At 39.5% G+C, this 12667-nt stretch overlaps 1 protein-coding gene across 3 annotated transcripts in view; it reads right to left on the bottom strand.

Annotated features, from left to right (window-relative positions):
* CHN1 (chimerin 1) overlaps nucleotides 1-12667 on the bottom strand; it is a 204738-nt gene that overhangs the window by 45841 nt on the left and 146230 nt on the right. For all 3 annotated transcript variants that reach the window (XM_058713484.1, XM_058713492.1, XM_058713497.1), the window contains one exon: nucleotides 1096-1173. In XM_058713484.1, coding sequence (XP_058569467.1) covers nucleotides 1096-1173 — 78 coding nt within the window. The remainder of the gene's footprint in view (nucleotides 1-1095; nucleotides 1174-12667) is intronic.

Raw genomic sequence — 12667 nt, 5'->3', positions numbered from 1 at the left:
CTCAAATGATCGGAAGATCAAAAGAATCTATTCCTCACTAAAAAAGTAGAGCATATTGGGGGCTTGGTATGTAGCATCTGAGTAAAATAAATGCTAGCGTTAAAAATCAGGATGAATCGCAAATCTGAAATGTAATTTTCTACTACAGAGCCTGGTACCTTCCGAATGAATACATCTGCTGAATAAATGAGTAAATGGAAGATCAGGGTTTCTCAGCCTATCACCTTTCGAAACCGTATACCCTCTTGTATTAAAACGAGTGACATTCTGTCTACACTGAAAACAGAAAACTTCATCGTAAAGTTGTGTAACTACTGTGAAGTTACTCTAGCATTGCTGGTGCGTCCACCCATGGAGTGTCGCTGGCTGTTCTCGTGCACAGCCTCACACTAGGTTTTCCCAGCCAGGCTGCAAACGACTGAAGTTCAAGGCCTTCCATCATGCTACACACGCAGGCAACTTGAATCAACACACATACCGGCTTGACGAAAGATGACTATAGTTAGTAAAACACATTAACACAATAATTGAAAACACATACAAGGGAAAGCAGTACTCAAACAGTAAAGAGAAGCTGCTTGTGCGAGCAGTGACAGCCCGATGGTGGCCACCCTCCTCTGCTCGTGGTCAGTGCATTAACAGAGGAGAAAAGACAGAAACCGTGGGAAATGCAGACCATCTGCTCCATCCAGATGCAAAAACACACGCCTCTTACAGCCAAAGCTTTTCACCAGAACCGGACGGAGATCAGATCTAATCCTCTCATGAAATATCCGACAAAGGTAGTCAGACAGATTTGCATCATAAAAATAGTGCCAAAATCATTACTGAATGAGACCTTTTAAATGTCAGTCAAGACTTTACCATTAACAGAATACTAAATCAGCATTAGAGAAAATGGAGTTGGATTCTATTAGCTTTAGTCAGCTATTCCTTAAATAAAATCATGCTTAAAACATCTTCATTCCTTACATAGTAAGAATATTTCAGTCCAGTCATCCTAGTTTGAAAAAGACATCAAAAGATATTCCTTTAATATTCAAGTAATGTGCATTTCCTTTCTTCTAAGAAAAGGTTAAAAACAAATATTCTTACCTTGAAATTGTGAACCTTTTCATATTTTGGAATTTGCTCGTTTTCTTTCAGAGTTGCTCTTCTAACAAGTGATGTCAACTGCGAATAAGCAAAGAGTTTCAGAGGTTGCCAGATTGTCACAGACGACTTTTGAGAACCCAGTTTCATTCCCAAGGCTGCTATCAATAAATCTTGCTGACGGCCCTCTTGTTTTGATTTGTGAACTGCAGCTCTATTAGTTTTCCTACCCGACCAAGACTCTTTGGATGGCATTTTGGAATTCGCAGGAAAGAAATAAAACCTATATTGATCTATGTCTGTCGATGAACTCTATTCAGCTAACAAATGAGCATTCTGCCAGCCAGCACAGAACCCTAATCTACAGAGAGCTGCAGAGAAACATCGCGGAGAGGTGGAGGAGGATGATGAAGCACTTCTTAAAAAGAGGTCGACTAACCAGAAAAATTCTTCTTTCTTCCTTTTTTTTTTTTAAAGGGCTCTATATTTAAGCTTCTGAAAACTTAAGAGTCTCAACAGAAATAAAGAGTCGATGCTAACATACAAAGCATTCAGCATCTCTCTGTCCCCTTTTAAAAGCCATGCAATTTTGACAAATGATACATTTCTAAAAGCTTTCTTCTCTATTCACTATATTACTGTCCATTCTGAATGAAAGATGCCTACATACTGCCTGTAGTCAGCTTCTAGCAACAGACACCCTGTGAAGCCCTTAGCAGGGAGGGTGGGGAGGGAAGGGATTTGACAAGGAAGGCTGGATTAGACTGGTCACCGTAAGAAAGGAGATAACCAATGAAAATCAAGCAACAGTATTTAAGTGTTGTATTCCTCAACTCTGTCTCTTTTCCTCCCTCCTCTCATGTAAGATTTCTTGCTGGCTCAAGGCAGGAAAAAAAAAAATCAGTGGGAAGACAATGAGCAATGAATGAGTCATGCATTATTATAATATGGAATATTTCGTTTACCTATTAAAAGCAAAGGATGATTAACATACAGCACCAGAAGAATTTACCATCACTGCCTGGTAAATTTTGAGAGGCTAATCTATATCCTCCTTTGTGCTTATGGACTGAAGTTAGTTAACAAAAACCCAATTTTATTTAAGATGAGCAAAAGCTGGTATTTTGATGAAAAAGAAAAGGAGTTTAACTAGGTAGCATATTATTTTCATGCAGAACAAGGAGCGTGCATATAACACTGCTAACACACCCTGGAGTGGTCAGTTTAGTCTCCCTGCAAGGAGGAGTTTTGTTGTGAATCTGTACTTAAATGGATCCAATCGTTAATTATTAGTCTCAACGTTCTTACTTCAAAGAGCTTGAGGCCAGATCGTCGTGGGAGACAGCTGGGAATAATTTCTCATGTACACAGGTCCCAGATGTAACTGTGCTTATAGGACCCATGGATACTTGTTTGCTGATATAAAAAGGTGGGAGGGGTGCTGGGTAAGAGACTCAAACCCAGCTCCATTTAAGAGAAGTACCTATACTTTTTTTTGCAAAACTGATATAAGAAGCTCACATTTTCCCATATTGGTTCCCTAAACATCTCCCATCTGTTTCCTCAGGTTACAGTAATTAAGTTGAACCCATTATGATTCTAATTGTTACACTGCATTTAAAGAATCAAAACCCATATTTAAATGAATTCAGTCCGTTTGCTTAGCACAGACTGTTTATCTCAGATTTCATAAGCGATAGAGGGTAGATGCCCAATGTGGATTCTAGTTTAATTAGGGCACGAAGTTGTCCTTAAACCATGCTGAAGATTAGAAATACTGAATGATTTTCTGAACATCCCCAAATATTTTTTTATTTACTTGAGTCTATAGTACCTTCTTTAAAAATGTCTTAACTCTTGGGGCACCTGGGTGGGTCAGTCAAACATCCGACTCTTGATTTTGGCTCAGGTTATGATCACACAGTTTGTGAGATTGAGCCCCACGACAGTCTCCATGCGCTAACAGCATGGAGCCTGCTTGGGATTCTCTCTCTCTCCCTCTCTCTCTCTGCCTCTCCCTTGCTTGTGTTCTTAAATACATACATACATACATACATACATATTTTTAAAATGTCTTAATCTTAAAAAAAAAAAAATTTCTAGGGCATCTGCCCGGCTCAGTTGGAAGAGCATGCGATTCTCCTTCTCCGGGTTGTGAATTTGAGCCCCATGTTAGGTGCAGAGATTACTAAAAAAATATATACTTAAGAAAAAAAAAAGTTAAAAAAAATTTTTCTAAGTGAATAAAAGGCAGAAGTTAATATTTATACCTATAGATGTTCCATTTCCATAAATTTATATCTTTATGTGATTAATAGAAGACAAAAAAAAATGCCGTTCCAAGAGAAAATACAATGTAAAGAACTTTCCTTGCCTAACCTAAATTACTTTTCAGCTTAGACCTAGTTTGTCATGTGATGACTAAAAATATAAACGCCAGCCAACTCTTTAATCATGTACAATGCAAGGTGAAGTTTATCTGATTCTCAGTAGACCCCAGAAAAACAGATTTCAAGGGCAAATTGAACACTAATTTTTTTTTCTCTACAGTGTTTAACACTTCATGTTTACATTACCAAGTTAAAGAAAACAATCACCCATGTACCCAAAGTAGTTTTTGGTTGTTTTTTTTTTTTAATTTTCCTGATTATTTCTGATCAAGGTTCTTTATTGTAGACCATCCCCAGTCCTTCAGCTGTGGTAACCAGAGTTCAATCAAAGCATAAAGAGACTAATGGTAGAGAAAATTCTTGGCTGGGCAAGAGCGGACATTTGTCATTGTTCACTGAGTGAACATTTGACTTTGCACAGTCACACTGTTCTTCCCGAATAATTTTTGTGGCTCATTGGGACACACTGGGTTAACTGCAATTTGTGCAGCTACCTGGGGCAATAAGGAGATAGAAAACAACAGCTCAGGAAGAAGTTCTTAGCTACCCTCAAAGGGCTAGGGGTTTGGTCACTAATTGCCATAATGCAATTTCTGCATTAATTTTGCTGAACGAGCTCTCAAGTCATTAAGAACTGCTCATTCTAAAATTTAGAACTAATATCAATGCTCTGATGTCCCAAATATACACGTCACTTATATTTATCTGGTCACATTTAGATACTAGAACATCTGTTAATTATGGTTGCCTTTTATTAAGTATCCATGTTCCAGGCACCTATCTAAGCTAAGCACTTTACATACAGAAGCCCATTAAATCCACCGAAAGATTCCCCTGAGGCACATATTATCCTCACTTTATAGCTGAAAGAACTGAGGCCTCCAGCAGTTGGTAGAAAAGAGTCGGGCTCTTAAGCATTATATATATCCATCCACCCAAATGAGAAAATGAGAGGAAATTTTAAAGTCTGGGTAGTTGTTTTCCTCGCAGATTCTCTTCAAGGTGGTTCCTCCAGTTATTTTCTCCTTTTGACTTTAAAGAGCGGCAATAGATGGTAAGACAGAGTAAGCAACGAGCAACAGCGGATGGTAAGAAAAAGTAAAAGTAGCTAAGATCCCTAGATCTCAAGTTCAGTGCGCAGTGCATACAACAGGCAACGCAACCTGCAAGGCTCCGTCCACACACACCCTCCTTCATTGAACCTGTGATGATCACCAATTAGATGTGATTTTACCCCTCTGTGCGCCTCAGGGGCCTTCACTTGTTCGTTAATTATGAGATGTACCACATTCTACCTCCTATCACAGTTCCTGTGAAGCTACTCACATAGATTGGGTCTTCTACATCTTTGTATAAACCCTGAATTTAGCATAGTAGCGTGCACAAATAAAGGTCCGTTAAATACTTGGTTAAAAAAGCAAAACCAGATGAAGGGAGCCATTCTTATTGGCAGCCGGTACATTAGGGGGAAAAAAAGATAGGATTTGAAATCAGAAACACTATAGTTTAAATCCTGACCTTGGGAGATTTGCTAAGTGCCTTGGTTACCTCATTTACATACATACGCTGGGCAGTTTACAAGAGATGACATAAAAGAGGAAAAGACTGTCTGCAGATAGTTAGAACTCACTAAATGACGGTATTACAGGGGTGCCGGGCCAAATACGAGCTGCAGGTTATGCTGTGGAGTATAAGACATAGGTTCTCATCCTCGAGGAGTTGGTAGATTAATCTGCTTTTGGTTTATACCATATAGACATGCTTGGAAACTCCTGATCTTCCCTATGGATTATGGTCTTTACCAAATCTCCCAAATTCTAGTCCTAATCCTTTTTTTTTTTTTTTTGAAAGAGAGAGAGAGAGAGAGAGAGAGAGAGAATATGAGAGAATCTCAAGCAGGCTCTACCCCTAGCATGAAGCCTGACGCAGGGCTCAATCCCATGACCCTGGGATAATGGCTGAAATCAAGAATTGGACACTTAACCAGCTGAGCCACCCAGGCACCCCCAGTCCTATCTTTTAAAAGGGATCTGATAACATGCATATTAGCTGAGGGAGCAGGAATGGGGGGAAGCAGGGTGGAAAGTGTAAAAGATTATGAGCATTTGGTTAAGAAGTGAGGAGCACTGTTTCATATTTCATATTGTCCTATTTATTCGCAACAATCCCAGGAGTATGTGGTATAATGAATATTTTATAGATAAGGAAATGCTCATGGTCATAGTCAAGAAGTCAAAACTTTGTTATGTGAATCCCTATGTTCGGTCTCCAAAGTCTGGAAGCTCTTTCTGCTAGCTTATAATGAGAGTGGGAGATAAATCCTAGCTGTTAGGGATACAGCCCCCTCACATTCTGGTTCGGTAAAGTGGCTTAGCTGGGTGGGGATCTAAACTGGCAGGGCACATCTCCCACAAGGTCATTCTTGCTGGAAACATCAGCAGTACTTAGCTTTTCATTTTGACTGCGACTCTTTGGCCTGCCTTAGACCTAACTCTGGCCATCCTTGATACTGATAGCACTTTTGTACATTCACCTGAATGAGGGAGACTAACCTGGAAAAAGAAACCGGGAACAGGCAGATTCCACAACCCTCTCTGTTTCTACCTCTGTCCATACCATCTGTAATATGGAGAAGTGGACTACAAAAATGGCGTGTGTGGAGTGGGAGACAGTTGTGTGAGGAATAAGAAACAGAAGTGGGAAACAGGTGACCTTGGAGGGGAACACATTTGCTGTTTTTCAGAGAAATTTCCACCACTCACCCATCACACTGTTGTTTGTCTAGTAGTAATACTGAATTTATGCTAAACTAGTCTCTCATTTCCACCAAGTGTACAACAGGATCAGGGGATCAGAGCCAGACAAATGTGCTGATCTTAACCCTGTCATTTACTGGCTGTGGCCTATCTTGGTCACATTACTGATTTCTTTCAGTCTTTGTTTCCTTATGTGTAAAACGGACTAAAAATACTTCCGGAATTATGTGAAATAATATATGGGAAGCATTTTGCATTATTCCTGGCACAGACAGCGATCGACAAATAGAAGTTTCCCTCCTTTCTTTGTATCTAGGGACTTTTATCTCCAAGATCGGGGTTAGTCTACTGGGACTCTGAGACACACAGAAGGGCCAAGGCCACTGGCCTAAGCAATGTGAACTTCAGGTCAAATTGTAACGAGATGCTTTAAGGACACATCATAGGCATCACTGTTCTGCAATCCTTACACCTTATCCTGTCTTGGCAATCTCAACCCCCGGGGCTCAAACTCTGAGTAATCCCTGTTCTCTCCGCCTTCCCACCTCAAAACCTGCTTACAGGAAAGAGACTTATCAACTTATTCACACTAAAGTACAAATGACAGATTATACTTCTTTTTCCACAAATACCTGGTTTTTAATATGGGACCCACACTTATGCCAAAGGAATAAATCTGTAATTACTGAACGTCAGAACTCACTAAGAGTGTTCTCTAGCAAACTGGAAGGACCTCACACAGACAGCCACCTCCTCTGTAACATCACCATGATACCACAGACCCATGAACACAACGTTCTAGTTAACTAAGTCAGCATTTCATCAGAAAAGCACCATCAAGAAATGTTCTAGCTGGCATGGCCCAGAAGCTTGGAAAGGTGAGGAGGAACTGGATTAACTCTTTGGTAATACCGGTTCAGGTTTAGCAAGATTCTGCAAGTTCTATACAATGGTAACATTCAGATACTAAAAGCACAGCTTTGGATTTTGGGGTCCAGAATGGTAACATAGGAAGACCCTGAATGCACCTCATCCATGGACACGCCACATCTACACTTATTTATAGAGTAATTCCTCCTGAAGGACTGCGGACTGACCGAACAGCTTCAGCACAACAAAAGACCACATGGAGAATAGCAAGAAAGACAGACAGGCAGTGACAATGGAAACTGCTACCTCTGAAACTGTGTACTGCAGTGGGAAGGGACAGCACCAGGGACTGTGAGCAGGCTGGGGTTTAAAAACACACAACTAAAATAGCCCCAGGACTCAACTAAATGGCCGGGGAGCAGACAGAACCCTCTGAGTGGAAGGGGCTGGTGAGAGGGTCCACAGTTTACATTCCCCCTCCACCTCGTAGCACAGACAGGAGCGTAGCTGACCTGCCATCTCAGCGATGGGACCAGGCCCGTCTTACACCAGCCCAAGCTGTGCCATCAAGGTCCAGCAGGGTGTACCCCAGGCCACCCCTGGTCAGCATTCACTACAGCTGTAGCTGTCTTACCAAGGTGACACAAGCAGAGAGCACCCTGGAGCACACCAGGCCTGCACCACTTCAGCTCCAGATGACCTGTTAGAGCAACGCCAGTGGAGAGTGCTCGGGCACCTCCTGGCTCCCGCCTCCATTGGCTTCAACTGCCCTGCCAGGGTGCCCTCTTACTGGGCACCCCAGGACACCCCAGGCTGCACCTACTTCAGCTTAGCTGTCCTGCCAGGCTGCCCTTCGCACAGTGGGCCCCAGGACAGTCCTGGTCTACGCTCACTTCGGCGTTAGGTGTCTTGCCACGGCATCCTCTCTAGAGAGAGCCCCAGGACCTCCTGGCTTACACCTACCTCAGCTTCAGCTGTCCTATCGGGAGCCCTCTGTGCTGACAGCTCTGGGACTGCTGTAGCCCACGCCCTCTTCGGTTCTAGTCATCCCACCGGGGAAGCCCCAGCATGAAGTATCCCAAGACCTCCAACCCATGCCAATCACAGCTCTAGCCAGCCAGCCAGTCACCAGGCACACACAGTATACACAGGGGGTGACCACACACAAGACCATTCCTGTGAGTTTAGAAATAGTTGTGCTGCCTAATTCATGGAAACAAAAGAAGTCCAGCAAAACGAGAAGACAGAGGAAGACGCTCGGAATGAAAGAACAAGATAAAATATTAGAAAAAGAACTAAATGAAACAGAGATAAGCAAATATTCCTGATAAAAAGTTTAAGTAATGATCATAAAGATGCCCATGGATCAGAGAGAAGGGTAGAAGAACTCAGTGAGAACTTCAACAAGAGAAAGAAAATATTAAAAAGAGCCAATCAGAGTTGAAGAATACAACTAAAATGAAAAATACACTAGAGGGAATCACCAGTTGGTTAGCAGATGAAGAACAGATCAGCAATGTGGAATACTGGATAATGGAAAGCACGCAAGCTGAATAGTAAAAAGAAAAAAAAAATTAAAAAAAACGAGGATACGTTAAGGGGATCCCTTAGACAACATCAACTGAACAAACATTCACATTACAGAGGTCCCAGAAGGAAAAGAGAGGGAGAAAGGAGGAGAAAACTTACCTGAAGAAATGATAACTGGAAACTTCCCTAACCTGGGGAAGGAAACAGACAGCCAGGTTCAAGAAACAAAGAGAATTCCAAACAAGATGAACCCAGGGATGTCCACACCATGACAAATAATAATTTAAATGTTAAAGATTAAAGATAAAGAGAGGATTTTAAAAGCAGTAAGAGAGAAGGAAACAGTTACATATAGGAGAACCCCATAAAGCTATCAGATGGTTTTTCAGGAGAAACTGCGCAGGCCAGAAGGGAGTGGCATGATACATACAAAGAACCGAAAGAAAAAGCCTACAACCAAGAATATTCTACCCAGCAAGGTTATCATTCACAACAGAAGGAGAGAGACTGAGTTTCCCAACACAAACAAAAGTTAAAAGAGTTCATCACCACTAAACTGGCCTTATAAGAAATGTTCAGGGAACTTCTTAAAGTGGAAAAGAAAAGGAAATAATTAGAAAAAACTTATAAATGAGAAGATGTAAAATAGGGATATATATACATAAAATGTGGCAGAGAGAATATAACAGAAGTTTTAATGTGTTTAATATAAACTAATATATACTGAGGATGTTAACTACGAACCTTATGGTAACCACAAATCCAAAACCTATAATAGCTACACAAAAAATAGAAAGAAAGGTAAGAATAACAGTAAAGACAGGCATCAATCAAAAGGAAAGAGAGCAAGAAGAAAGGAGCAAGAAGAGCTACAAAAACAACCAGAAAGCAATGAATAAGAGGGCAATATATATTTAGCTATTAATAATTACTTTAAATGCAAATGGTCTAAATGTTGCAATTAAAAGACATAGGGAGGGGATGCCTGGGTGGCTCAGCCAGTTAAACGTCTGACTTCAGCTCAGGTCATGATCTTGAGGTTCGTGAATTCAAGCCCCGTGTTGGATTCTGTGCTGACAGCTCAGAGCCTAGAACCTGCTTCAGATTCTGTGTCTCCCTCGCTCTCTGCTCCTCCTCACTTACACTCTGTCTCTCTCAAAAATGAACATTTAAAAAATTAAAAAAAAAAAAAGACACAGGGTGGCGAAATGGATAAAAAAACAAGACTCATCTATAGGCTGCCTATAAGAGACTCACTTCAGTCCCAAACATACATACAGACTGAAAAGTGAAAGGAAGGAAAAAGATATATCGTGCAAATGAAAGTGAAAAAATAAAGCTGAGGTAGCAAAACTCAGACAAAGGAGACTTTATAAAATAAAGACTGTAACAAGACAAAGAAGGGCATGAAATAATGATAAAGAGGTCAGTCCAACAAGAGGATATAACAATTGTAAACATCTATGCACCCAACAATGAAGCACCTAAATACATAAAGCAAATAGTAACAGACATAAAGGGAGAAATTGAGAGTAGTACAATAATAGTACAGGACTTTAACATCCCAGTTACCTCAATGGATAGATCATCCAGGCATAAAATCAATAAGGAAACAGCATCTTTGAATAACACATTAGACCAGATAGACTTAACAGATATAGAAAGACCATTCCATCCCAAAACAATAGAATAACATTCTTTTCAAGTGCACATGGAACATTCTCCAAGATAGATCATATGTCAGGCTGAAAAACAAGTCTCAATAAATTTAAGAAGACTGAAGTCATATCATGCATCTTTTCCGACTATAAAGCTGTGAAACTAGAAATCACAAGTAAAAAAACTAGAAAAAACTCACAAACATGTAGAAGCTAAACAACATGTTACTCAAAGACCAACAGGTCAATGAAGAAATACAAAATACAAGGAAACAAATGAAAATAAAACACAATGGTCCAAAATCTTTGGGACACAGGGAAAGCAGTTCAAAGAGGGAAATTTATACTATTACAGGCCTACCTTAAGAAACAAGAAAAAGCTCCAATAAAAAAAATCTAATCTTATACCTAAAGGAAGTAGAAAAAGAAAGAACAAAGTCCACAGTTAGTAGAAGGAAGGCAATAATGAGGATCAGAGCAGAAATAAATAGAGCCCAAAATGCAATAGAAAAGATCAAAAAAATAAAGAGCTAGTTCTTTGAAAAGAAACAAAAATGATGAACCTTTAGGCATCAATAATAAGAAGGAGAAGACCCAAATAAGTAAAATCAGAAATGAAAGAGGAAAAGTAACAAAGAACATCACAGAAATACAAAGGATTCTAAGAGGATACTATGAAAAATTATATGCCAACCAATTGGACAACTTAGAAGAAATGGATAAATTCCTAGAAACATACAAACAAAAGTGATCATGAAGAAATAGAAAATCTGAACATACCAATTACTAGTAATGAAAGAGAATTGGTAGTTAAAAAACTCCCAACAAACAAAAGTCCAGGATCAGATGGATTCACAGGTAAAGTCTACCAAATATTTAAAGAAGAATTAATATCTATTCTCCATAAACTATTCCAAAAAATAGAAGAGAAAGTTTCCAAATATGTTCTATGAGGTCAGCATTACTCTGATTTCAAAGCCAGACAAGAGCACCACACACATACACACACAAATTATCGGCCAATATCCCCGACATAAAACATCCCTGAACATGAAAGCAAAAGTCCTCAACAAAGTATTAGCAAACCACATTATTCAATACATTAAAAGGATCAGTCATCACAATCAATTGGGATTTATTCTAGGGATGCAAGGATGGTTATATATTCACAAATCAATCAGCATAATACGCCATGTTAACAAAATGAAGGATAAAAATATGATCATCTCAACAGATGCAGAAAAAGCATTTGACAGAGTGTAATATCTATTCATGATAAAAAAACCCTGAACAAAATCGGTTTAGAAGGAACATACCTCTAAACACAATGAAGGATATAAAAAAACTCACAGCTAACATTATACTCAGTGGTGAAAAACCGAGGTCTCCTAAGATCAAGAACAAGACAAGGATATCCACTCTCACCCCTTTTATTCAACACTGTAGTGGACGTCCTAGCCACAGCAGACAAAGAAAAGAAATAAAAGGCATCTAAGTTGATAAGGACGAAGTTAAACTGTCACTATTTGCAGATGACATAATACTATACATAGAAAACCCTAAAGACTCCACCGAAAAGCTATCAGAAGTAATAAACGAATTCAGTAAAGTCACATGATACAAAATCAATATACAGAAATCAGTTGTGTTTCCACATACTAACAACAAAGTATCAGAAAGAGAAATTAAGAAAACAATTCCACTTAAAGTCGTACCAAAAAAAATAATAATAATTAGGAATAAACTTAACCAAGGAGGTGAAAGATCTACACTCTGAAAACTATAAAATGCTGATGAAAGAAACTGAGGACGATACAAACAAATGGAACAATATTCCATGCTCATGAATTGGAAGAATTAGGATTGTTAAAATATCCATATTCCCAAAGCAATCTACAGATTCACTTCAATCCCTATCAAAATAACAACAGCATTTTTCATAGGACTAGAACAAATAATCCTAAAATTTGTATGGAACCATAAATGACCCCAAATAGCCAAAGCAATCTTGTGAAGGAACAACACTGGAGGTATCACAGTCCTAGATTTCAAGGTATACTACAAATCTGTAGTAATCAAAAGAGTACAGGACTGGCACAAAAACAGACACACAAATCAATGGAACAGAATGGAGAACCCAGAAATAAACCCATGCTTAAATTGTCCATTAATCTATGACAAAGGAGACAAGAATATACACTGGGGCAAAGACAGTCTCTTCAACAAATGGTGCTGGGAAAACCGGACAGCTACATGTAAAAGAATGAAACTGGACCCCTTTCTCACATCACACACAAAAATAAACTCAAAATGGATTAAAGATCTAAATATGAGATCTGGGGGGCACCTCAGTGGCTCAGTCAGTTAAGTG

Source organism: Neofelis nebulosa, chromosome 2, assembly GCF_028018385.1.
Source record: "Neofelis nebulosa isolate mNeoNeb1 chromosome 2, mNeoNeb1.pri, whole genome shotgun sequence".
NCBI classification, from domain to species: Eukaryota; Metazoa; Chordata; class Mammalia; order Carnivora; family Felidae; genus Neofelis; species Neofelis nebulosa.
This window is presented reverse-complemented; position numbering and strand designations above follow the sequence as displayed.